Source organism: Phocoena sinus, chromosome 8 (genome assembly GCF_008692025.1).
Source record: "Phocoena sinus isolate mPhoSin1 chromosome 8, mPhoSin1.pri, whole genome shotgun sequence".
Lineage (NCBI taxonomy): Eukaryota > Metazoa > Chordata > Mammalia > Artiodactyla > Phocoenidae > Phocoena > Phocoena sinus.
In genome coordinates, this window is record NC_045770.1 from 30,767,739 (window position 1) to 30,795,738 (window position 28,000).

General features: G+C 39.2%; 1 protein-coding gene across 2 annotated transcripts; it reads left to right on the forward strand.

The window, feature by feature from the left end:
* Positions 1-824: 824 nt before the first annotated feature.
* LOC116757349 (lysine-specific demethylase 4D-like) lies at positions 825-28,000 on the forward strand. 2 transcript variants are annotated; one of them, XM_032638768.1, is made up of 2 exons: positions 825-964; positions 25,676-28,000. In XM_032638768.1, the coding sequence occupies exon 2, from the start codon at positions 26,007-26,009 to the stop codon at positions 27,570-27,572; it is 1,566 nt and encodes a 521-aa protein (XP_032494659.1). In that variant the 5' UTR covers positions 825-964; positions 25,676-26,006; the 3' UTR covers positions 27,573-28,000. The 2 variants fall into 2 exon arrangements, with proteins under 2 accessions (XP_032494659.1, XP_032494660.1); XM_032638769.1 differs by having other exon boundaries at positions 851-885.

A 28,000-nucleotide genomic window follows, 5' to 3' on the forward strand; every position in this document is an offset into this window, starting at 1 on the left:
GAGATAGTTATGCTTATCAAAGGGGGGAGCAGGGATCAAGAAAGTTTGAAGAACAGTGAATTAAAGTCATATAAGTGCTTTAGTCATAAAAACTGAGAATTTATTTATATATTCTGCATTTTTTCAAACACAACATAATTATCAAATTTGACATCTATTACTCCAGACTCTGTGGTAGCCAAAGGGACCCAGAGACTAAGAAGGGACCACCCTGTCCCCCAAAGTACATGATCTAGTAGAGAAGACAGAGGAACGATTAATACCCTTACATGACAAGTAGCATAATAGAGCATGTATAAAGAACATGAGAAAGAGAGGGATTGATTTCTAGTTGTTTAATTGTGTTTAGAGTTGACAACATGAATGGACATTGGGGAACATGTATAATCCTAGATAGTAATATAAATATTTAAAAATCCCATGAAAACCCTAATCCTCACAGCCTCACATGGAGGACATGGCAGAGGTGTACAAGGGTAAGGATGACCTGGCTGAGGGACAAGTACCACATGACCAGGGTCATGAACTCCAGATCAAAGGGGACTGCAAGTCAGTTTGTTACTGTGACATCACACTGTTTGTGTGTTTTTTTGTTTTTTTAATTAAGAAAAAATTTAGGTTTCATTTCAGGGGCCAAACATAGTCAACCTTTTCAGGTATTGACGCCTCCAAGGAATTGGCTCTTAAGCTCCAAAATGTGCTCTTCTGACAATTTCTCTCCTATTTTATAGGCTCACCTCATGGATTTGCTATGACTTAGAGGAAAGGCCAAGCTTAGGAAGCAGACGCGCCTGGCTCAAATCTGGCTCAGGACTCACTGATTATGCCATCTTGGACAAGCATCTGAACGCTCTGGTCCAGTTCCCCACGTGGCACACTGAGGAAGTAAGATTAAATAATAAGATGTGAGTGAAGGCACCCTAGTAGGCACTCTGCTTCTGTCTCTACCACCACCGCAGTAAAGGTACCATCTCTCATCTGGATCTTTATCAATGTTTGTCTTCATTTATTCTGGGCCACTCCAGTCTGTCCATTTCTGCACAGAAAACAAATGTGATTGTGTCTCTGACATTGAAAGATCAAAAGCTTCAACATGATTTATATAATATTTCTTTCCAGACTGCAGGACATGAGCCATTAGTGGGTCATAGAAACAACTTTGTGGGTTAGCAGCAGCATATTTTTTAAAGGGTAACAAAATAGAACACAGCAGAAATACTAGATTGCAATGTCAATTTTAAGCATAAGGATTGTTACGTGAAGCTTGTTTTCACAATATGGGTCCGGGTTTTAGTATTTTCTGAGAGAAGAAATAAGTGCACCTGTGAAATAAAAATAGGACAATGGTGGGGGGCAGATAAGGAAGCTATCTACCCTTGAAAAAGCTATGGGGACAGGAATGAGCTGTTAAATATTTAAAGTTTGATAGGAGAAATGAAAAAGACAATAGAAGTAGGTTTACAAGATAAGGATGAGAGAAAATTTCAGAAGATAAAGCATAGTGGTAAGGGGATAGAAAATTGGAAGAGGAAAAGACGCAAGAATTGGAGGTCCAGTCCATGAGGTCTGATATCCAAATACAGGAGAAAATGTACAGAGGAACAAACTAGAGGAAGCTGTCAAAGAAGGAACTAAAAAGTTTTCATAAAACTAAAGAACAAGAAGTTTGAGACGGAAGAAATTTAAGAGCACTGGGACAAAGAAAAGCTCCCATAAACTAATAGAGAGGAAGACAACAAAATAGGACTAGGAATCATACTTACATCTCCCTTATTCCTCATACCATACTCGCAAAACAATAAAAAACGTTCATAAACCCAAAAACCCCAGTTAGAGTTAAAGGTATAACTAAAATCCAAATTAAAAGTACAACTACCATAGAAAGAGGAAAAACCCCATAAGATAATATTAATCTGTCTCTGGATGGGCAAATAACTTTCTAACTTTCTAAACATAAAGGCCATGAAAGGCATTACAAAGGAAAAGACCCACTCAGCATTTTAATATACTAAACCGAAATATGTGCCAAAACAATTTAAAATTAAATATAAATTGAAGAAATGGCAAACTGGGAAAAAACTATGAACAGATTAAACAAAGGGTTTAACGTGTAAAGTATTCACATGAGCAATTTGTAAAATGTCATATACTGTGTAAAATATGCAAAATAGTCACATAATATATAAAATGTTCATGTAAGTAGATGAGAAAAAACACTAGAACCATATTAGAGAAAAATGGGCAAAGGATATGAACCAATACAAATGGCTAGATTCACTGAAGACGAAAAAGTCAATCTTAGTTGTAATTTAAGAAGTATAAATTAGGGGCTCCCCTGGTGGCGCAGTGGTTGAGAGTCCGCCTGCCGATGCAGGGGACACAGGCTCGTGCCCCAGTCCGGGAAGATCCCACATGCCGCGGAGCGGCTGGGCCCGTGAGCCATGGCCGCTGAGCCTGCGCGTCTGGAGCCTGTGCTCCGCAACGGGAGAGGCCACAACAGTGAGAGGCCCGCGTACCGCAAAAAAAAAAAAAAAAAAGAAGTATAAATTAACACTTGAGCTACACTTTTTCACCAAAATTTTTCGCAATAATTTTCTTAACAAATTATTAAAGATTGTTTTTCAGAGTAAAGTTAATGGTGAGGATGTAAAGTGATATGTTTCCAGAATGGTTTGGTGATACATTATAAGTATTTTTAATGTTTAAATTTTGCAATGCAGTAATTCCATTTCTAGATATCTAATCCAAGGAATTTTATTATTTAATGTTTTACCAAATATACTGTTCTAGGTGCTGAAGTATAGGATATTTATAGGGGATTAGTAATACTTGTGGAAAAGTAAAAAACAAAATAACTGTCCAATAATAGGGGGAACGTTGAGTCACTTATCTCCATCAAAGAGAATTTATTTCACCATCAAATAATATGGGTATAATTATTTTCAATAAACGGTAAGTAGACTTTCTAACTTGAGAGGAAATTTATTAAACACAGCATTTAGATATTTGCTGTCAGCAGAAAGAATGGCTAAGGTCTGAGGCATTCTCTCAACAATCCTCATTTGAAATAATAGCTTTGAAATATGCATGGAACATAAAAGACAAGAAGGCTTTCCTGCTGTCTTGAAATTGTTGAGCAATCTGTACAATAAGCAAACTGGACAATGGCCACAGTGAGAGGATTTATTAAACTGACTTCACTTCACCCCAGGAAAGCTTGGAGGAATTATTTTTGAAAGACTCTGAATTTCCAGAAGTCCATCAAGTCTAATCATTCTGATAAAAATACTTTTCTTCAATTGTCAGAATTGTCAGGTTTCCTTAGATGAAGAATTTCTGTTACTGGGGTTACCATGAATAAGGGTAAAATGGAAGAGTAACTGAAACGAAAGGGTACTTATTCTCAACTAGTACCTGTGGCTCCAATTGAAAGAAACATGGAGGCGGTTTCACAGTAAAAGCAACCATCTGAGACCCATAGAGAAGACGTTTGTCTGGATCACTGAAGGATCACCGGAATTGTAATCGGCAAATTCTGAGAAGTTTTGATTTGCGCACAGAGTTACACTTACAGATTCAGAGTGTTTCCTTTGGATGCTCAGTATCTGAAGACTAATGTGTATGTAGATTATTTTATATAGATGATAGGCTGGCCTCATTCCTCCTAGGATCCTTAGAAATGTAAAAAGGAAATAATTTAGTTTATAAAACAAATACAGGAAACTTCTTTGGCTGTCCAGTGGTTAGGACTCTCTGCTTCCACTGCAGGGGGACGGGTTTGATCCCTGGTCAGGGAACTAAGATCCCCTATGCCACATGGCAAAGCCAACGAAAACAAAAACAAATACGCAACTCTAGTCTTGTATTCGTTGTCTATTAATAATTCAATAAGAAATGAGGGCCTGTGTGATATTTATAATAAGCATTTTATGGTTTATTACGGGAAAGGCCCTTAGCATGGTATTTAAATTTTTGACATTAATTTTCCTTCTAAATTGTTTCACTATTCATTCTTTAGAGGATGTTTTCACATAAAATGAAAATTTTTATTTATTATATATTTATATAGTTTAAAAAAATCATTGTAGAAGAATTTTTAAAATTAAAAATTAGGGTGAGATGGGCAGATTATTACGTGATACAGGTGACCGCTACTTGTAGATCCTCAGGGTTTAGATTGAGTGGTGACAGCTATAAGTAGGAGAGGAAGGCAAGCTGGATCCTTGGCTTCTTATATAAGGAAGGAGAGCGCAGGAAGCCTCCCTGGAGTATACAGATGTCCCTGGGGCCTCACAGTAGACTGTCATGGGATCGCCTGACATCACCGATTATATGACTAGGGAGAGGGAGATGTAATAACCAACAGTAACTGGGATACTGTATTCCCATCCTTAGAAAAAAAGATTTCTAAAGGAGGAAGTTAATTTCAGGAGAAAGATGATCAATTTGTACTACACAAGTTGGTTTGCAGGGGCTCAGTGGCCAGTCATGAAGGAAAAGCAAATCAGAAGCACAGGACAAAGTCAGTGCTATTAGAGAAAGCTACGGCACTAAATAATATCTTTAAAGAGAGAGAGAGTGTGATGCTAAAGAATGCTGTGAACATAAAAAGGAAATTTAAGGGGAAAAATAAAAAGAGTTAAAAGAGAGATGAGAATTGAGCTTTGAAATAACACTGCATTTGTGTAGTAAAAAAGAAGTGGAACCAAGGAGAAAGAAAAGAACCGGAGAAGACTGTCAGTACCCTGGAGGTCAGAGACATTTTAGGAGGAAGGAGGTGTGCCGTGAATCAATGATGTAGAGAGATAAAGTGTAACCCATGGAGCAGCACTTGGGAGACGATGTGATGATTTACAGAGATGAATTTCAGTGGAGAAGTGGGGTCAGAATCATAGGCGGAGAGAGATGAGGAAATGTTTTTGTAAACATAGATTATTTTTGTTTATGTTTTGACATGTTGGGTATTGAAAGGAAGGTAAGGGAAAGGATGCAGCTTAAATCAGGAAACAGACTGATGACTGATGAGTTAACTCTTTACAGAGGTGATAGTGATCATTTAATTGACCATAGTTTTGGAATGCATGGGAGGTGTCAGGTTAAGGAGTTTAAATGGCAAGATTAGCTCTGGAGAGGGGGAGTATCTTCTCTTCTCCTGAGACAGGAGAGTAGGAAGAAAGATGAGGTGTAACTAATAGAAGAGAGACTACAGTGTGCGCCAAATGATTTTCGTTACTTATTTTTTTTTTTTTTTTTTTTTTTTTTTTTTTTTTTTTTGCGCTATGCGGGCCTCTCACTGTTTGCGGAGCACAGGCTCCGGACGCGCAGGCTCAGCAGCCATGGCTCACGGGCCAGCCACTCCGCGGCATGTGGGATCTTCCCGGACCGGGGCACGAACCCGTGTCCCCTGCATCGGCAGGCGGACTCTCAACCACTGCGCCACCAGGGAAGCCCCCGTTACTTATTTTTTTAATAAACATTTTTGGAGTGTGCACTATATGAAGTACCAAGATCCCTTGGAAAATATGATGAAAAAGGCCTAGACAATGCTCTCAAAGTAGTTTTATATGGAAGATAAGTCAAGTACAAAAATAACTCTAGGGATTGAGAACACCAGCTATTAACTTAAATATAAATATTTCTACACCTCAGTTTCTTCCTCCATAAAATGGGAATAATGATAATACCACCTATGTTTCCAGCATCCCATTCTCTTTCTAGCTTACATTTCCTAGTGTTCTAATAGAAGTATTTGACCTAATGGAGACATTCAGCCCATAAATCAAACACTGTTTCATTCTCCATCATTGCCCTCAAGTTCTCATTTCCTTTTTTACCCGGGATAAATTTACTGGCCCATCATTTTAATCATTCTCTTATCCCTCCATCCAATCCATCAAGACACTTGGTCCTCTCTCCTTGACATACAAATGGCTGGAAAACCCTAACCCTGATGAAACCTTATTATTTGCTTTCTTCCCACCTTTTGAGTCCCCTTATGAATGGAAGAAAATTCCACAAAGTCATAAAAGACGACTTCAGGAAACACATCAGGGTCAAGGCACACATAGGCTCTGCATTTCTTCAGCATCTACATGGAGAGGCATCCCATGTTGAGGAGGGCTTTGTTCTAGTGGAGGCCCCTTCCCCATTGCTCTTCCTTCATATAGGGCTTTGATGACAGCCACTTTATTAGGAAAGGGACCTTCAGACTGCTTGGGGAATTAAGCTGCCTGGATATCATGCCAGCCATTTACAGGAGCTGTCTGGGAAAGCCAGCAGCCCTGTACGTTAGGAGGCCCCTGGGGACCTTGGGCCCTTTTGGATGCTATAGCCGTCCAGTCATGGAAGGAGTCTAGGCTAGCCTACTGTTCAGGCATCCTAGGCTGAAAATATAGGGCCATTTTTGAACAATGCTTCTCCTTCATTACAATCTATTCCCAAGACCCTTGAGTGCTCCTCAAGTGTTTCTGGAATAGGAAGAGAGATATTATTTGACTTCCACCCAGTCTTTAGAGGCTAAGTTAACTGCATTTGTCAAACTCCCTCAGGGATAGGCTAGAACGTCAACCACTTCACCTCCCCACCATTTATTACCAATATATTCTATAGAGACCTCGAGATTGTTTCTTTTTTCTTTGACATTAAAGTTGGAAAAGGAGAAGAGTGCATTGATCCTGCATTACCTACCTTCTGCATAGTCCACGGTGCATGAGGCTCCAGGGCGGAGGTATAAAGAGCTACTACTGCTCACTCAAGGGGCCCCTGCCATCAGTATTCTGGTCTGCAGGAAACATTCGTTTTATGCACTCTTTTTTACTTTTATTTTTTTAACATCTTTATTGGAGTATAATTGCTTTACAATGGTGTGCTAGTTTCTGCTTTATAACGAAGTGAATCAGTTATATATATGCATATGTTCCCATATCTCTTCCCTCTTGCATTTGATGCACTCTTACAAAAGCTACCAGCAGGGGTCACAGAGAGCAAGCCCTTCCTCGGCTATTATTTTGTCCCTGAACCCAGACCCCAAGGATAAAGGTTTTATGTTTTAGCCAAATAGCGGTGACCTCTTTGGGGAGAGAGATGGTAGAGGATTGGGCCCCAGACCCAGCTTCCTCTTGTCTTGAATGGACCCCAGATAACATATAGGACCTCTGGCAACTCTTGCAGACCATAGGAGATGTGGGGAGTTTCTATTACTTGGAACAATGGCAGGCCAGCTGATCTTTCTTAGCCTTATTGGGGAGACTACAGGGTGAGGAAGGTTCAATGCCTTTGTTCTCTAAAGGCAGTTGAGCTCTTCCTCACCGATTTCTTTAGCGTGGTTTTCTTCTCCTCTCCCTGGTTCTTGTGCTGACCAGATACTAGTGGTGTTTAATGCCCTGACCACTGTGCTAGCTCTACCCATTCTGGCAGTTTTCCCAGGGAAATCCCTCTGTACCTAAAAGGACCCTGACATTTGTATAACCTTTAGATGCCATATATTTTCTTGTAAGAAATCTTAAAGGAAAAATTTCAGGCAAAACACCTGTGTTTTGTGGGCTGATAAGTTTAAAAATGAGGCCTTTTACTCAACAGTTGGAAGAGCTGATTCCATTCAATTGTGATGTCATCAGGAATGATGCAGTTAGGGTGGGGCTGATTTGAGTAGAATCTGGGAGAGATACATGGGTACTGACCATCAGTTCAAGTTTCACTTGAAACTGTTGTCTTGAGAGAGTACCTGTTTTCCTTGAAGGAAAATTGTCTCTACTTTTATCCAAGGCAAGAGGATCAGAGGAGACTTCACTGAAAAGGTGATGTTTGGGCTGAGGCTTGAGAGTTGCCATGGTGCTAAGACCATCAGACAAGAGTGTACTGGCCTTTTTTGAGACACAGCCAGGAATGTGTTTGGAAGGAGAGAGCAAGGAGCAGGGTAGAAAGGGGTGAGGTCAAGAGGTGATGGTGGGCCAGATCACTTAGGGACTTTTAGGACATTCGAAGGATTCGAAGTGGGGTGGAATAGATGTGCCTGACGTTTGAGGACAAGGAAAAGTGAAAGAGAATATTTGAACAGTGGAAATGAGTGGAGCTTAAGAGGATTAGGAAACAGTATTAAGGGAGCACTTGAATTGGGTTAATGAGATAGTTTGGTTTTTTTTCTTTATTTCTACACATATATTTTCTGTCCTAACATTATAATTATTGCATATGTTCCATACAGTTCAAGTTGAACTTGGAGTATTTTCAATGTTTCTGTTTTTTCACACACACACACTGTATTTTAGTTTTCTAAGGGATAAATAAACTGACACCAAGCATTGTAAATGGATGACCACAACAAGAGCAGCAAGGATTGCAATTACCAAACACGAAACACACTCATACTATGTCATAATAGTGACAGTCAGTCCAGTAATCCTCCGTGGTAACAGCTCCTTTATTTGCAGTGAAAATTGATTTGTATATTTTTTGCCTCTGAGTCCTTGTGGGATTTTTTTTTTTATTCAAACAGAAAGTCACAAAAATTATAACCATCCTCTTCAGTTCACTCAGTCCCATGTAATTAATTTTTTTTTAAATCTTGATCTTTGTTAGCTCTTTTATGAATTTGTCAGTTTTCCATTAGTGTGGTGACAATGCTTATTCATTCAGTTCAGCAGTATAATCAGTTACCAGAAACCTGTACTTGTCAGAGTCTTTTCCATGAATTCCCTGAAGGTGGAAACCTCTTATAGGAACATTTTTGCAAAAGCATCAGAGTACACCCAGAACTGTCTGTAAATGACAAAAGACTTAAAAATGACCAAGGTTAAAGATTTGTTGAAAGTTCTTAATAATGCATGTGACAAGGTAATTTAGTTATTTCTGACATATACATTTTAAAGTAATAACTAGAATTATGACTTATAACATTATACCAGAACATATAAGATTTTTTGAAATTTCATATAATGTCTGAGACATTTATATTAACATATTTCCATACAAATAATCCAAAGAAAGTTTAGTATTAGTTGTTTTTTGTTTGTTTGTTTATACTGCAGGTTCTTATTAGTCATCAATTTTATACACATCAGTGTATACATGTCAATCCCAATCGCCCAATTCAGCACACCACCATCCGCACCCAACCGTGGTTTTCCCCCCTTGGTGTCCATAGGTTTGTTCTCTATATCTGTGTCTCACCTTCTGCCCTGCAACCAGTTCATCTGTACCATTTTTCTAGGTTCAGCACACATGCATTAATATACGGTATTTGTTTTTCTCTTTCTGACTTACGTCACTCTGAATGACAGTCTCTATATCCATCCACATCGCAACAAATGACTCAATTTCATTGTTTTTTATGGCTGAGTAATATTCCATTGTATATATGTACCACAAGTTGTTTATCCATTCGTCTGTCGATGGGCATTTAGGTTGCTTCCATGACCTGGCTATTGTAAGTAGCGCTGCAATGAATGTTGGGTTGCATGTGTCTTTTTGAATTATGGTTTTCTCTGGGTGTATGCCCACTAGTGGGATTGCTGGATCATATGGTAATTCTATTTTTAGTGTTTTAAGGAACCTCCATACTGTTCTCCATAGTGGCTGTATCAACTTACATTCCCACCAACAGTGCAGGAGGGTTCCCTTTTCAACACACCCTCTCCAGGATTTGTTGTATGTAGATTTTGATGATGCCCATTCTAACTGGTGTGATACCTCGTTGTAGTTTTGATTTGCATTTCTCTAATAATTAGTGATGTTGAGCAGCTTTCCATGTTGATGCATCTCTTTTTCCTAACTTTAATGAGAATGTTACTTTTGTTTCACTGTTAAGAGTGATCCTTGCTATTTTTTACCTTGAAATTCTTTAACAAAACAAGTTTCTCGTGATGCTTTGCAAGTAAGAATGTAAAATCATGAATGGATTTTGCATTTCATCAAATGCTTTTTTGGTACCTATAAGATGATGGTAGTTTTCATTTACTTTGTTAATATTCTGAATTATGTCATTAAATTTTCCAATGTTGAATCATCCTTCCTTTCTATTTGGTCATGATGTTTTATTCTTTCATTATATTGCTGTATTTCATTGGATAACATTCCAGTTCATGTTTTCATCTATGCTTATAAACAAAGATGGCCTGTAGCTTTATTTTCCTTTTTTCGTTTTGCTATCAGGGATCAGAATAGCCTCATCTGAGTAGCTTTCCAACTTTTTCTGTACTCTGAGACAATTTGCACAATAAGAGTTAACTGTTTCTTGCAACTTTTCTAGATTCACATATAAAATGATGTGTCCCCTGGACTTTCAGGGGTCGTACTTTGAACCAGCTTCTTATACTGGGGTATTGTTCAAGCTTTGTGGTGTTTCTTGGATCCATTTTGGATATGTTTCCTCTCCAGAAAATTATTCTTTTCTCTTATCTTTTGAAAATCTTGCTGTCACGTTTCTCCTAAGATTCTCTTTTGAGATTTTAAAAATTCTTTTGTGCACTATTTCATTCCTAGTGGTTTATTTTCCCCTTCTTTCTTAGGCTCAGTTATGCCCATGTTTTATTGCTATCATTAATTTCTTCCAAGAATAATTTTGGTCATCAATGTTTGGTGTTGTATGTATTTTCTTTCATTAACTTTGTCTTTATGCTTTGCTATTTTTTTACTCCTACCCCTTCTTTCTCTTCTTCCATTTTGTAGCTTCTTCAATTGAATGTTTAGTTCATATATTTTGAATCATCCTTCCTTTTCCTTTTGGTATGATGAAAGATATGTCTCCTTTAATGCTTTTCACCCTAAACTATATTTTTAAATTTATTTAAATAATTTAAATAAATTAAAAAAATTATTTCACAGAAATTTGTAAAAATCATCATAACATCGAGATTGTTTCTTTTATCCTTTGACATTAAAGTTGGAAAAGGAGAAGAGTGCATTGATCCTGCATTACCTAACTTCTGCATATTCCATGGTGCATGAGGCTCCAGGGCGGAGGTATAAAGAGCTACTACTGCTCACTCAAGGGGCCCCTGCCATCAGTATTCTGGTCTGCAGGAAACATTCGTTTTATGCACTGTTTTTGTTTTTATTTTTTTAACATCTTTATTGGAGTATAATTGCTTTACAGTGGTGTGCTACTTTCTGCTTTATAACGAAGTGAATCAGTTATACATATGCATATGTTCCCATATCTCTTCCCTCTTGCATTTGATGCACTCTTACAAAAGCTACCAGCAGGGGTCACAGAGCGCAAGCCCTTCTTTGGGTATCATTTTGTCCCTGATCCCAGACCCAAAAGATAAAGGTGTTATGTTTAAGCCAAATAATGGTGACCTCTTTGGGGAGAGAGGTGGTAGAGGATTGGGCCCCAGCCCCAGCTTCCTCTTGTCTTGAATGGACCCCAGATAACATATAGGACCTCTGGCACCTCTTGCAGACCATAGGAGATGTGGGGAGTTTCTATTACTTGGAACAATGGCAGGCCAGCTGATCTTTCTTAGCCTTACTGGGGAGACTGCAGGGTGAGGAAGGTTCAATGCCTTTGTTCTCTAAAGGCAGTTGAGCTCTTCCTCACCGATTTCTTTAGCGTGGTTTTCTTCTCCTCTCCCTGGTTCTTGTGCTGACCAGATACTAGTGGTGTTTAATGCCCTGACCACTGTGCTAGCTCTACCCATTCTGGCAGTTTTCCCAGGGAAATCCCTCTGTACCTAAAAGGACCCTGACATTTGTATAACCTTTAGATGCCATATATTTTCTTGTAAGAAATCTTAAAGGAAAAATTTCAGGCAAAACACCTGTGTTTTGTGGGCTGATAAGTTTAAAAATGAGGCCTTTTACTAGACAGTTGGAAGAGCTGATTCCATTCAATTGTGATGGCATCAGGAATGATGCAGTTAGGGTGGGGCTGATTTGAGTAGAATCTGGGAGAGATACATGGGTACTGACCATCAGTTCAAGTTTCACTTGAAACTGTTGTCTTGAGAGAGTACCTGTTTTCCTTGAAGGAAAATTGTCTCTACTTTTATCCAAGGCAAGAGGATCAGAGGAGACTTCACTGAAAAGGTGATGTTTGGGCTGAGGCTTGAGAGTTGCCTGGGTGCTAAGATCATCAGAGAAGAGTATACCAGCCTTTTTTGAGATACAGCCAGGAATGTGTTTGGAAGGAGAGAGCAAGGAGCAGGGTACAAAGGGGTGAGGTCAAGAGGTGATGGTGGGCTAGATCACTTAGGGAGTTTTAGGACATTCAAAGGATTGTAAGTAGGGTGCAATAGGTGTGCCTGAAGTTTGAGGACAGGGGAAAGTGAAAGAGAATATTTGAACAGTGGAATGAGTGGAGCTTAAGAGGATTAGGAAACAGTATTAACGGAGCACTTGAAATTGGGTTAATGAGATAGTTTGGTTTTTTCTGTTTTTCTTTTTTTTATTTGTACACATATATTTTCTGTCCTAAAATTATAACTATTACATATGCTCCATACAATTCAAGTTGAACTTGGAGTATGTTCAATATGTTTCTTTTTTATCACACACACACACACTGTATTTTATTTTTCTAAGGGATAAATAAGCTGACACCAAGCATTGTAAATGGATGACCACAACAAGAGCAGCAAGGATTGCAATTACCAAACACGAAACACGCTCATACTATGTCATAATAGTGACAGTCAGTCCAGTAATCCTCCACGGTAACAGCTTCTTTACTTGCGGCAAAAATTGATTTGTATATTTCTTACCTCTGAGTCCTTGTGGGATTTTTTTTTTATTCAAACAGAAAGTCAAAAAATTTGTAACCATCCTCCTCAGTTCACTCAGTCCCATGTAATTAATTTTTTTAAATCTTGATCTTTGTTCGCACTTTTATGAATTCGTCAGTTTTCCATTAGTGTGGTGACAATGCTTATTCATTCAGTTCAGCAGTATAGTCAGTTACCAGAAACCTGTACTTGTCAGAGTCTTTTCCATGAATTCCCTGAAGATGAAAACCTCTTATAGGAACATTTTTGCAAAAGCATCAGAGTACACCCAGAACTGTCTGTAAACGACAAAAGACTTAAAAATGACCACGGTTAAAGTTTTGTTGAAAGATCATAGTAATGCAACTGACAAGGGAATTTAGTTGTTTCTGAGATACACATTTTAAAGTAATAACTAGAATTATGGCTTATAACATTGTACCAGAACATATAAGATTTTTAGATATTCCATGTAATGTCTGAAAGAAACGTTTATATTAACATATTTCCATACAAAAAACCCAAAGAAAGTGTAGTATTAGTTGTTTTTTGTTTGTTTGTTTATAGTGCAGGTTTTTATTAGTCATCAGTTGTATACACATCAGTGTATACATGTCAGTCCCTTTTCAGCACACCACCATCCCCTCCCCACCACGGTTTTCCCCCCTTAGTGTCCATAGGTTTGTTCTCTACATCTGTGTCTCACCTTCTGCCCTGCAAACCAGTTCATCTGTACCATTTTTCTACGTTCCACATACATGCCTTAATATACGGTATTTGTTTTTCTCTTTCTGACTTATGTCACTGTGTATGACAGTCTCTATATCCAACCACGTCTCAACAACTGACTCAATTTCATTCTTTTTTATGGCTGAGTAATATTCCATTGTATATATGTACCACCATTTCTTTATCCATTCATCTGTCGATGGGCATTTAGGTTCCTTCCATGACCTGGCTGTTGTAAATGGTGCTGCAATGAATATTGGGGTGCATGTGTGTTTTTGACTTATGGTTTTCTCTGGGTATATGCCCAGTAGTGGGATTGCTGGATCATATGGTAATTCTATTTTTAGTTTTAGAGGAACCTCAATGCTGTTCTCCATAGTGGCTGTATCTATTTACTTTCACACCAACAGTTGAAGACGTTTCCCTTTTCAACACACCCTCTGCAGCATTTGTTGTTTGTAGATTTTCTGATGATGCCCATTCTAACTGGTGTGAGGTGATACCTTGTTGTAGTTTTGATTTGCATTTCTCTAATAATTAGTGATGTTGAGCAGCTTTTCATGTTGATGCATCTCTTTTTCCTAACTTTAATGAGAATGTTATATTTGTTTTACTGTTATCGAATGATCCTTGCTCTTTTTTACCTTGAAATTCTTTATCTTACAAAACAAGTTTCCCTTGATGCTCTGCAACTAAGAATTGTAAAATCATGAATGGATTTTGCATTTCATCAAGTGCTTTTTTGGTACCTTTAAGATGATCATACTGAATTTATGCTGTTCAGCTGTATCAGGATTTAATCCATGCTGTGCAGGCCTGACACTTCTCTATATCCACACTCATGGGTATTCCTAACTAGGGAGTCCACATCAGATATTGGCATTTGAGATAAAAAGGTCCAGGAAAAGGAAGGTTTTATTCTTCTCTTTTCCACGGAGCTTCTCAAGAAAGTAATGTTGAAGCTTATGGAGCAGAATCATGCAGGTATCTTAGAGAAAGAAGCAAGCACATCTCATTGAAGGGATTTATGACTTTAGACAAGCGCCCATTAGAGGTGAAAGCAAGCTGTCAAGTAAAACAGTCTGGAGAGTTCCCACATCAACAGTTTGTTTTAAGCACCAAGTAAATGGGCCAGACAAATAGTGTTGGTGGAGTGTAGAGGACAGTCGTTTCCGAGACCTAGGTTTTGTAGAGAAGAATCCCTCAAGTAGGAGAGTCTTCTTGAAAGCAGGGATTGTAATTTAGCTAAGGGTAAGAGAACAAAAGTGAGGGAGGAAGCACATGGAGTCAGGGACAATGGCTAGATGGATTTGACTGAAGCTGGGAGTTTGTTTAAGGAACTATTGTGAGAGACATTTGGGGAAAGAAGAAGAGATAAAGATGGTGGTTTAAACACAAGCATTTATTTGTTCCCTCCAAAACTACGCCGGAGTGACGATAACAGGATTTTTGTTTTAAGAAGTAATATACCAAGAATATGGTAAAGGAGATAATATAGTAGCAAAACTTGAAAACAGATGGACAAGTTGAAACTGATTTGTCAAACCCAGGAAATTTGAATGCTAAATTGGCAGTGAGGAAAGCCAAGAAGCAACACAATCGTCTCTAAGAACCCAGAAGGCTTAGGATTTCATGGCACCAGGTGCCTCTGGAAGTGGCAGTTAAAATGAGGCTAAGGAGGGCTTGTGGAAAGTGTGTCTTAGAAGCAGTGAGAACCTCAGATCCCCTCCCTCTGGGCAGCAGGGTAAACTGCTCTCTCACCCTGAACAGAAGACTAAGCTTCATTTTCTAGAGCAGCTGAAAAGGATGGTCTCTGCACTGGGAATTTCCAGGAATTGTTGAGAATGTGGTTGTCACAGGGAAAACCAATTGATTTAGTGAACTTCCCAAGCTGGATATTGGAAAAGCCAGGACCCATTTTCCATGTGGTGGGGAAGCCAGGCCTGTCCCCTCGGGAGGAAGATGGGAAGATTCTTCACTGTTGAATATCACCTGTCGTAGAGATACCAGCATCAGAGGTTCAGACAGGAAACAACCCCGCCAGATCACCATTCAGGGAAGCATAATCTCCAAACTCATACACACACCCTGAGCTTCTAATCAGTTCTTTATGCTGTACTCTTATATGTGTGCCAACTACTAAAGATCACCAGACACTTGAGGAAAGCCCTAAACATGAAAGAGAGAAACCAAAACAAAACAAAACAAAAGAAAAAAAAATAAAAAGAAGTTTCACAAAAACAGACTATGCAGGAGGGAAAAATACCTCCAAAAGCCATTGACGTTTTAGTATTTTCTGAGACATGACATAAGTGCACCTGTGAAACAAAAATAGGACAATGGTGGGGACAAGTAAGGAAGCTATATATACTTGAAAAAGCTAAGGGGACAGAAATGAACTGTTAAAAATTAAAAGTTTGATAGGAGAACTGAAAAAGACAATAGAGGTAGGTTTACAAGGTAAAGATGAGAAGAAATTTCAGAAGATAAAGCACAGTGATAAAGGGAAAGAAAATTGGAAGAAGAAAAGACACAAAAATTGGACGTCCAGTCCATGAGGTCTGATATCCACATACAGGAGTTAACGTACAGAGGGAAAAACTAGAGGAAGTTGTCAAAGAAGGAACTAAAAAGTTTTCATAAAACTAAACAACGAGAATTTTGAGACGGAAGAAATTTAAGAGCATTGGGACAAAGAAAAGCTCCTATAAACTAATAGAGAGGAACACAACACACTAGGACTAGGAATCGTACTTACATCTCCCTTATTCCTCATACCATACTCGCAAAACTATAAAAAAAAGTTAATAAAACAAACCCCAAAACCCCACTTAGAAATAAAGGTATAACTAAAATCCAAATTAAAAGTAAAATTAACATATAAAAAGGAAAAACCCCATAAGATAATATTTATCTGTCTCTGAATGGGCAAATAACTTTCTAACTGTCTAAACATAAAGGACATGAAAGGCATTAGAAAGGAAAAGACCCACTCAATATTTTAATATATTAAACTGAAATATATGCCAAAACCACTTAAAAATAAAATTAAATCAAATTAAAGAAATGGAAAACTGGGAAGCAACTACGAACACATTAAACAAAGGGTTTAATATATAAAATATTCACATGAGGAATTTGTAAAATGTTCATATACTGTGTAAAATATGTGAAATAGTCACATAATATATAAAATGTTCATGTAAGTAGATGAGAAAAAACACTAGAACCATATTAGAGAAAAATGGGCAAAGGATATGAAGCAATATAAATGGCTAGCATACATTGAAGAAATAAAAGTCAATCTTAGCTGTAATCTAAGAAGTATAAATTAAAACTAGAGCTACACTTTTTCACCAAAATTTTTCACTATAATTTTCTTAACAAATTATTAAAGATTGTTTTTCAGAGTAAAGTTAATGGTGAGGATGTAAAGTGATATGTTTCTGGAAAGTTTTGGCAATACATGTTAAGGATTTTAAATGTTTAAATCTTGCAATGAAGTAATTCCATTTCTAGAAATCGAATCCAATGAATTTCATTATTTAATGTTTTACCAAATATACTGATCTAGGTATTGAAATATAGGATATTTATAAGGGATTAGTAATACTTGTGGAAAAGTAAGAAACAAAATAACTGTCCTATAATACGGGGAATGTTGAGTCACTTATCTCCATCAAATAGAATTTATTTCGCCATCAAATATTATGGTTATAATTATTTTCAATAAACAGTAAGTAGACTTTCTAACTTGAGAGGAAATTTATTAAACACAGCATTTAGATATTGGCTGTCAGCAGAAACAATGGCTAACATCTGAGGCATTCTGTCAACAATCCTCATTTGAAATAATAGCTTTGAAATATGCACGGAACATAAAACACAAGAAGGCTTTCCTGCTGTCTTGAAATTGTTGAGCAATCTGTACAATAAGCAAACTGGACAGTGGCCACAGTGAGAGGATTTATTAAACTGACTTCACTTCTTACCTTCCCCAGTTTAAAACACACACACACACACTCACACACACACACACACACCCCAGGAAAGCTTGGAGGAATTATTTTTAAAAGACTCCGAATTTCCAGAAGTCCATCAGGTCTAATCATTGTGCTAAAAATACTTTTCTTCAATTGTCAGAATTGTCAGGTTTCCTTAGATGAAGAATTTCTGTGTTACTGGGGATACCATGAATAAGGGTAAAATGGAAGAGTAACTGAAACGAAAGGGTACTTATTCTCAACTAGTACCTGTGGCTCCAATTGAAAGAAACATGGAGGCGGTTTCACAGTAAAAGCAACCATCTGAGACCCATAGAGAAGACATTTGTCTGGAGCACTGAAGGATCACCGGAATTGTAATCGGCAAATTCTGAGAAGTTTTGATTTGCGCACAGAGTTACACTTACAGATTCAGAGTGTTTCCTTTGGATGCTCAATATCTGAAGACTAATGTGTATCTAGATTATTTATTTTATAAACATGGTAGCCCAGCATCATTCCTTCTAGGATCCTTAGAAATGTAAAAAGGAAATAATTTAGTTTATAAAACAAATACAGGGGACTTCCCTGGCAGTCCAGTGGTTAGTACTCTGTGCTTCCACTGCAGGGGGACGAGTTTGATCCCTGGTCAGGGAAATAAGGTCCCACATGCCACGGGCAAAGCCAAAAGGAAACAAAAACAAAAACTCAGCTCAAGGCTTGTTTTAGTTGCCTATTAATAATTCAATAAGAAATGAGGGCCTGTTTGTTACTCGTAATCAGCATTTTATTGTTTATTAGAGGAAAGACCCTTAGCATGGTATTTAAATTTTTGACATTAATTTTCCTTCTGAATTGTTTCACTCTTCTCTTTTCACTTCTTTAGAGGAAGTTTTCATATAGAATGAAAAATGTGATTATATTTTTATATAGTTTTAAATAAAATCATTGTAGAAGAATTGTTAAGATTATAAATTAGGGTGAGATGGGGAGATTATCACATGATACAAATGAGCAGTACTTGTAGATCCTCAGGGTCTAGCTTGAGTGGTGACAGCTGTAAGTAGAAAAGGAAGGCAAGCTGGATCCTTGGCTCCGTATATAAGGAAGGAGAGCACAGGAAGCCTCCCTGGGGTATACAGATGTCCCTGAGTCCTCACAGTAGACTGTCATGGGATCCCTCGACATCAGCGACTTTATGTCTAGGGAGAGGGAGATGTAATAGCCAATGGTAACTAGGATACTAGGAATTTCTATTTCACATCCTTAGAAAAGAAGATTTCTAAAGGAGGAAGTTAACTTCAGGAGAAAGATGATCACTTTGTACTAAACAAGTTGATTTTCAGGGGCCCAGTGGCCAGTCAAGAAGGAAAAGCAAATCAGAAGCACAGGAGAAAGTCAGTGCTATTCGAGAAAGCTATGGCACTAAATAATATCTTTAAAGAGAGAGAGAGAGTGTGATACTAAAGAATGCCGTGAACATAAAAAGGAAATTTAAGGGGAAAAATAAAAAGAGTTAAAAGAGAGATGAGAATTCAGCTTTGAAAGAAGACTGCATTTGTATAGTAGAGAAAGAAGTGGATCCAATGAGAAAGAGAAGAACCGGAGAAGACTATCAGTACCCTGGAGGTCAGAGACATTTTAGGAGGAAGGAGGTGAGCCATGAATCAACGATGTAGAGAGATAAAGTGTAAACCACGGAGCAGCACTTGGGAGACAACGTGATGATTTACAGAGATGAATTTCAGTGGAGAAGTGGGGTCAGAATCAGAAAACAAGAGAGATGAGGAAATGTTTTTGTAAAGGTGGATTATTTTTGCTTATGTTTTGACATGTTGGGTATTGAAATGAAGGTAAGAGAATGGATGCAGCTTAAATCAGGAAACAGACTGATGACTGATGATTTAACTCTTTACAGAGGTGATAGTGATCATTTAATTGACCACAGTGTTGGAATGCATGAGACGTGTCAGTTTAAGGAGTTTAAATGGCAAGATAAGCTCTGGAGAGGGGGAGTATCTTCTCTTCCCCTGAGACAGGAGAGTAGGAAGAAAGATGGGGTGTAACCAAGAGGAGAGAGACTGCAGCGTGTGCCAAATGATTTTCGTTACTTATTTTTTTAATAAACATTTTTGGAGTGTGCACTATATGAAGTACCAAGATCCCTTGGAAAATATGATGATGCAAAAGGCCTAGAAAATGCTCTCAAAGTAGTTTTATATGGACGATAAGTCAAGTACAAAAATAACTCTAGGGATTGAGAACACAAGCTATTAACTTAAAGATTAATTTTTCTACACCTCAGTGCATTCCTCCGTAAAATGGGAATAATGATAGTATCACCTATGTTTCCAGCATCCCATTCTCTTTCTAGCTTACATTTCCTAGTGTTCTAATAGAAGTATTTGACCTAATGGAGACATTCAGCCCATGAATCAAACACTCTTTCATTCTCCATCATTGCCCTCATGTTCTCATTTCCTTTTTTACCCAGGATAAATTTACTGGCCCATCATTTTAATAACTCTCTTATCCCTCCATCCAATCTGTCAAGACACTTGTTCCTCTCTCCTTGAGATACACATGGCTGGAAAACCCTAACCCTGATGAAACCTTACTATTTGCTTTCTTCCCATCTTTTGAGTCCCCTTCTGCATGGAGGAACATTCCACAAAGTCATACAATATGAGTTCAGGAAACACATCAAGACCAAGGCACACATAGGCTCTGCATTTCTTCAGCATCTACATGGAGAGGCATCCCATGTTGAGGAGGATTTTGTTCTAGAGGAGACCCCTTCCCCATTGCTCTTCCTTCATATAGGGCTTTGATGACAGCCACTTTATTAGGAAAGGGACCTTCAGACTGCTTGGGGAATTAAGCTGCCTAGATATCATGCCAGCCATTTACAGGAGCTGTCTGGGAAAGCCAGTAGCCTTGTACGTTAGGAGGCACCTGGGGACCTTGGGCCCTTTTGGATGCTATAGCCGTCCAGTCATGGAAGGAGTCTAGGCTAGCCTACTGTTCAGGCATCCTAGGCTGAAAATATAGGGCCATTTTTGAACAATGCTTCTCCTTCATTACAATCTATCCCCAAGACCCTTGAGTGCTCCTCAGGTGTTTCTGGAATAGGAAGAGAGATATTATTTGACTTCTACCTAATCTTTAGAGGCTAAGTTAACAGCATTGGTCACACTCCCTCAGGGATGTGCTAGATTGTCAAACACTTACCCTCCCCACCATTTATTACCAATACATTTTGTAGTGACCTCGAGATTGTTTCTTCTATTGTTGACATTAAAGTTAGAAAAGGAGAAAAGCGAATTCTTTTGATCCTCCATTACCTACCTTCTGCATATTCCATGGTGCATGGGGCTCCTGAGCAGAGGTATAAAGAGCTACTACTGTTTACTCAAAGAGCCCCTGCCATCAGTATTCTGGTCTGCAGGAAACATTCGTTTTATGCACTCTTTTTTTTTTTTTAACATCTTTATTGGAGTATAATTGCTTTACAATGGTGTGCTAGTTTCTGCTTTATAACAAAGTGAATCAGTTATACATATGTTCCCATATCTCTCTTCCTCTTGCATTTGATGCACTCTTACAAAAGCTACCAGCAGGGGTCACAGAGAGCAAGCCCTTCCTTGGCTATTATTTTGTCCCTGATCCCAGACCCAAAGGATAAAGGTTTTATGTTCAAGCCAAATAGTGGTGACCCCTTTGGGAAGAGAGGTGGTAGAGGATTGGGCCCCAGCCCCAGCTTCCTCTTGTCTTGAATGGACCCTAGATAACATATAGGGACCTCTGGCACCTCTTGCAGACCATAGGAGATGTGGGGAGTTTCTATTACTTGGAACAATGGTAGGCCAGCTGATCTTTCTTAGCCTTATTGGGGAGACTACAGGGTGAGGAAGGTTCAATGCCTTTGTTCTCTAAAGGCAGTTGAGCTCTTCCTCACCGATTTCTTTAGCGTGGTTTTCTTCTCCTCTCCCTGGTTCTTGCGCTGACCAGATACTAGTGGTGTTTAATGCCCTGACTACTGTGCTAGCTCCGCCCATTCTGGCAGCTTTCCCAGGGAAATCCCTCTCTCCCTAAAAGGACCCTGACATTTGTATAACCTTTAGATGCCATATATTATCTTGTAAGAAATCTTAAAGGAAAAATTTCAGGCAAAATACCTGTGTTTTGTGCACTGATAACTTTAAAAATGAGGCCTTTTACTAGACAGTTGGAAGAGGTGATTCCATTCAATTGTGATGGCATCAGGAATGATGCAGTTAGGGTGGGGCTGATTTGAGTAGAATCTGGAAGAGATACATGGGTACTGACCATCAGTTCAAGTTTCACTTGAAACTGTTGTCTTGAGAGAGTACCTGTTTTCCTTGAAGGAAAATTGTCTCTACTTTTATCCAAGGCAAGAGGATCAGAGGAGACTTCACTGAAAAGGTGATGTTTGGGCTGAGGCTTGAGAGTTGCCATGATGCTAAGACCATCAGACAAGAGTATACCGGCCTTTTTTGAGACACAGCCAGGAATGAGTTTGGAAGGAGAGAGCAAGGAGCAGGGTAGAAAGGGGTGAGGTCAAGAGGTGATGGTGGGCCAGATCACATAGGGACTTTTAGGACATTCGAAGGATTCTAAGTCGGGTGGAATAGGTGTGCCTGAAATTTGAGGACAGGGGAAATTGAAAGAGAATAATTGAATGGTGGAAATGACGGGAGCTTAAGAGGATTAGGCAACAGTATTACGGAAGCACTTAAAATTGGGTTAATAAAATAGTTTGCTTTGTTTTTTTTTTCGTTTATTTGTACACATATATTTTCTGTCCTAAAATTATAACTATTACATATGCTCCATAGAGTTCAAGTTGAACATGGAGTATACATAGTGAAATTTATTTTTGACATTGTTTTCAATGTTTTTTTTCCACACACACACACTGTATTTTATTTTTACAAGTGATAAATAAACTGACACAAAGCATTGTAAATGGATGAGCAGAAGAAATCAACAATGATTGCAATTACCAAACACGAACCACACTCATAGTATGTCATAATAGTGACATTCAATCCAGTAATCTTCTGCTGTAACAGCTCCTTTACTTTGCAGTGAAAATTGACTTGTATATTTTTTGCCTCTGAGTCCTTGTGGGATTTGTTTTTTATTCAAACAGAAAGTCACAAATATTATAATCATCCTCATCAGTTCCCTCATTCCCATGTAAGTAATTATTTTTTCTTCTTGATGTTTTGTAAGGCACTTTTATGAATTCATCAGTTTGCCATTAGAGTTCTGAAAATGCTTATTCGTTCAATTACACTGTATAGTCAGTTACCAAAAACCTGTACTTGTCAGAGTGTTTTCCATGAATTCCTTGAAGATGAAACCCTTTCATAGGAACATTTTTGCAAAAGCATCAGAGTACACACAGTACTCTCTGTAAATGACAAAAGACTTAAAAATGACCACGGTTAAAGATTTGATGAAAGTTCATAATAATGAAATTGACACAGAAATTTAGTTATTTCTGAGATATACATTTCAAAGTAATAATGAGTATTATGACTTATAACATTTTACCAGAACCTATAAGTATTTTAGAAATTTCGTGTAATGTCTGAAACATTTATTTTAACATATTTCCATACAAATAACCTAAAGAAAGTTTAGTATTAGCTGTACTTTTGTTTGTTTTTACTGCAGGTTCTTATTAGTCATCAATTTTATACACATCACGGTATACGTGTCAATCCCAATCGCCCAATTCAGCACACCACCATCCCCACCCCACCGCAGTTTTGCCCACTTGGTGTCCATACATTTGTTCTCTACATCTGTGTCTGAACTTGTGCCCTGCAAACCGGTTCATCTGTACCATTTTTCTAGGTTCCACATACATGCGTTAATATACGATATTTGTTTTTCTCTTTCAACTAACTTCATTCTTTATGACAGTCTCTAGATCCATCCACGTCTCAACAAATGACTCAATTTCGTTCCTTTTTATGGCTGAGTAATATTCCATTGTATATGTGTACCACTACTTCTTTATCCATTCATCTGTCAATGGGCATTTAGGTTGCTTCCATGACCTGGTTATTGTAAACAGTGTTACCATAAATATTGGGGTGCATGGGTCTTTTAAAATTATGGGTTTCTCTGGGTATATGCTCAGTCATGGGATTGCTGGGTCATATAGTAATTCTACTTTTAGTTTTTTAAGGAACCTCCATACTGTTCTCAATAGTGGCTCTATCAACTTACATTCCCACCAACAGTGCAAGAGGGTTCCCTTTTCTCCACACCCTCTCCAGCATTTGTTGTATGTAGGTTTTCTGATGATGCCCATTCTAACTGGTGTGAGGTGATACCTCATTGTAGTTTTGATTTGCATTTCTCTAATAATTGGTGATATTGAGCAGCTTTCCATGTTGATGCATCTCTTTTTCCTAATTTTAATGCAAATGTTACTTTTGTTTCACTGTTAAGAATGATCCTTGCTATTTTTTACCTTGAAATTCTTTATCTTACAAAACAAGTTTCTCTTGATGCTTTGCAAGTAAGAATTGTAAAATCATGAATGGATTTTGCATTTCATCAAATGCTTTTTTGGTACCTATAAGATGATGGCATTTTTTATTTAATTTGTTAATATTCTGATTATATCAGTAAATTTTCCAATGTTGAATCATCCTTCCGTTCTATTTGGTCATGACGTATTATTCTTTTATTATATTGCCGTATTTCGTTGGATAACATTCCATTTTTTGTTTTCATCTATGCTTATAAGCAAAGAAGGCCTGTAGCTTTATTTTTTATTGTCCTTTTTTCATTTTGCTCTCAGAGATCAGAATAGCCTCATCTGAGTAGCTTCCCAACTTTTTCCATACTCTGAGACAATTTGCACAATAAGAGTTAACTGTTTCTTGCAACTTTTCGAGATTCACATATAAAATGATGTGTCTCCTGGACTTTCAGGGGTCATACTTTGAACCAGCTTCTTATACTGGGGTATTATTCAAGCTTTCTGGTGTTTCTTGGATCCATTTTGGATATGTTTCCTCTCCAGAAAATTATTCTTTTCTCTTATCTTTTGAAAATCTTGCTGTCAAGTCTTTCCTAAGATTCTCTTTTGAGATTTAAAAAATTATTTTGTGCACTATTTCATTCCTAGTGGATTATTTTCCACTTCTTTCTTAGGCTCAGTTATGCCCTTGTTTTATTGCTATCATTAATTTCTTCCAAGAATAATTTTGGTCATCAGTGTTTGGTGTTGTATGTGTTTTCTTTCATTAACTTTGTCTTTATTCTTTGTTATTGTTTTACTCCTACCCCTTCTTTCTCTTCTTCCATTTTGTAGCTTCTTCAATTGAATGTTTAGTTCATATATTTTCAATCACCCTTCCTTTTCCTTTTGGTACGATGAAAGATATCTGTCTCCTTTAATGCTTTTCACCCTAACTATATTTTAAAATTTAGTTAAATAATTTAAATAAATTAAAAAATTATTTCACAGAAATTTGTAAATATCATTATAACTTGATGATTTATGACAATGAGCCATTCTGATGGCTGTGTAACCAGCACCTGCCTTCAGGATAGAATATTCACATTATTCTAGAGACTTCCTCACACCGCCACTCACAACCTCTCTCTCTCACAAAGGTAAGCACTACTCTGACTTCTAACGTAGAATACGTTGCCTCCTTTTTCTCTTTATAAAAATGGAAGCAAAGAATAGGTATTCTTTTGGGTCTGGGTAATTTTGCTCACTATTCTGTTTATAGAATTATTCTTATATTTTCATGTAGTTCTTGTTTATCTTCATTGCTATATTGTATTCCATTGTATGAATATACTACGGTGTACTTAACCATTCTAATGTTGACTGGCATTTGAGTTGTTTACAGTGTTTGGCTACTGAAATAATGTTGTTCTGAACATTCTTGGACTTGACATTCATTGCACAGACATACACATATCCTAGGCATGAATCATACCACATGGGTAAGTTCACTTTTAGTGGATTCTGTCCAAATAGTTTTTCAAAGTGAATGTAATGATTTCCATTCTCCTTACTAGAGTACAGGAATTTCCACTGTTCACAACAACACCATTTCTTGTACTGTCAATCTTATGAAATTTTAGCCTTTATTTGAATATGCAATTATAGTCCACGGTGGTGTTTTATTTGTAGCTCCCTAGTAACTATTTCCAAACATTAGTTTTCAACCTGTCTCTATTGTATGTTTTCTTAAGTTTTGTTTTCAATACTGACCTGAAGACACGACATTTGGGATACCCACCCAGGGCTGGGTGATTCACTAGACCTCAAGAGGCCAGAGCCAAGTGTCAAGCAAGGACATCACAGACTTGCAGGCTCATCAGCATCAGTCCTGAGCAAGGCTTCTGCTCAGCGTGGAGTCCCCTGCAGAATCAGCAAGCCTAAGAAATATTATCAGCTCATTGCACTAAAGTCTACTGGGGGTTCCTGCTGATATACTCCAACCCATTTTTGAAAAAATAGTGGTTTCCAGCATCCTCACCTATCCAGAACATAAGTAAAAACTTGGGGGTTTCTTGCTTATTAATGAAAGCTATGAAGTCTAAGTCCACCTGGGCCCAGAACCCAAGTTGTAGCATAATGGTATTTCGTCCAACCAAAGAAGAGTTTAATGATTTCGATAAATACATTGCTTATATGGAATCCCAAGGTGCACACCGAGCAGGCCTGGCCAAGGTAATTCCACCCCAGGACTGGAAAGCCAGAAAGACCTATGATGACATCGATGACATCTTAATAGCCGCTCCCCTCCAGCAGGTGATTTCTGGGCACGCAGGTGTGTTTACTCAGCACCACAAAAAGAAGAAAGCCATGACCGTGCGTGAGTATCGCCGCTTAACAAACAGTGAAAAACACCAGACTCCATTCTACTCTGATTTTGAGGAACTGGAGCGAAAATATTGGAAAACGCGCCCCTATGATTCACCGGTTTATGGTGCGGACGTCAGTGGCTCCTTATTTGATGAAAACACGAAGCAGTGGAACCTTGGACACCTGGGAACCATTCAGGACCTGCTGGAACAAGAGTGCGGAGTGGTCATCGAAGGCGTCAACACCCCCTATCTTTACTTCGGCATGTGGAAGACCGCCTTCGCCTGGCACACGGAGGACATGGACCTTTACAGCATCAACTACCTGCACTTCGGGGAGCCCAAGACTTGGTACGCGGTGCCCCCGGAGCACGGCCGGCGCCTGGAAGGCCTGGCCAGGGAGCTTTTTCCGGGCAGCTCGCGGGGCTGTGAGGCCTTCCTGCGGCACAAGGTGGCTCTCATCTCGCCCACGGTCCTCAAGGACAACGGCATCCCCTTCGGTCGGGTCACTCAGGAGGCTGGAGAGTTCATAGTGACGTTTCCCTATGGCTACCACTCTGGCTTCAACCACGGCTTTAACTGTGCGGAAGCCATCAATTTCGCCTCCCCGCGCTGGATCGATTTTGGCAAAGTGGCGTCGCAGTGCAGCTGCGGGGAGGCCCGGGTCACCTTCTCCATGGACGCCTTCGTGCGCATCCTGCAACCGGAGCGCTACGAGCTGTGGAAACGCGGGCAGGACCGGACCGTGGTGGACCACAGGCGGCCCACGGAGCCCAGCAGCAAGGGCCTGAACGCCTGGAGGGAGGTTCGCGCCGCCTGCGGAGCCGCTCTGGGCCCGAGGCACCACCAGCCACGCCGCGCTCGACGCCCACGTGTGCCTGTAGCCCTGGACAGTGGGACCCGCCACCTAGTCCCTGTGCCTGCTGTGTCCTGGCGCCCTTCGCCGGCCCGGGGTTCTTGTTCGGCAGCCCAGTTCGATGCTGCGGCCACCTGCACCTCTGGGGAGCCCGGCCCGACCCAGCCGCCGACCCCAGGTCCATCCGCCCCGGATGGCCACCCAGCTGGAAGATGTGGCCCTCGTCGTCGTCCTTGGGAACAGGGGACTCAGGAGCCAACTGCTCCTCCCAGGGCTAAGAGGAGGCTTTCCTTGGACATTGCTCAGGACCCAGAGGCTCAGCCCCTGCCTGTGGATGCACCCTCGCCAGACAACGCTGACCCGCTCAGCCCTGGGCTCCAGCATCCCGACAAGGCTTTTATGTGTGGTTGTGGCCCTGTCCCCTAAGCCCAGGGTATGCCTTTCTACCCCACTGCTCTTGCGTGGGGATCCTTTGAGACTGGTTGCATTGACATTTCAGAGCTTTGGCTATTTGCAGGTCACTAGTCTTGCATGAGAGTCCTGCACTTTTCTTAATAATTATATCAAAGCATTTCAAGCAAAACTTATTTTTCTGAGCTTGTTGCCTTGTGTGATGTTGGTGAGTGAGTTTGGGGTTGATTGTTGGGTTCCAGCTGGCTGGCTGTGTTGGGGGATTTGGTTTGCAGCCCTATCTGAAGGGAGACTTGGTGGAAATCACCTGGCACTTGGCTGATCCAGGTTGCTAGGAGAGATGAGCAAACACAGGGCTAAAAGTGCCAGCATGTGAAAATCTTCTCTCCAAGTCTCCACTGCCTTCTCAATGCTCTATGTATATTTCACATGGTTAAGTCATT

Bases quoted from the DNA above. Each gene is read 5' to 3' on its own strand.
- LOC116757349 (XM_032638768.1), top strand. From the start codon at position 26,007: ATGAAAGCTATGAAGTCTAAGTCCACCTGGGCCCAGAACCCAAGTTGT.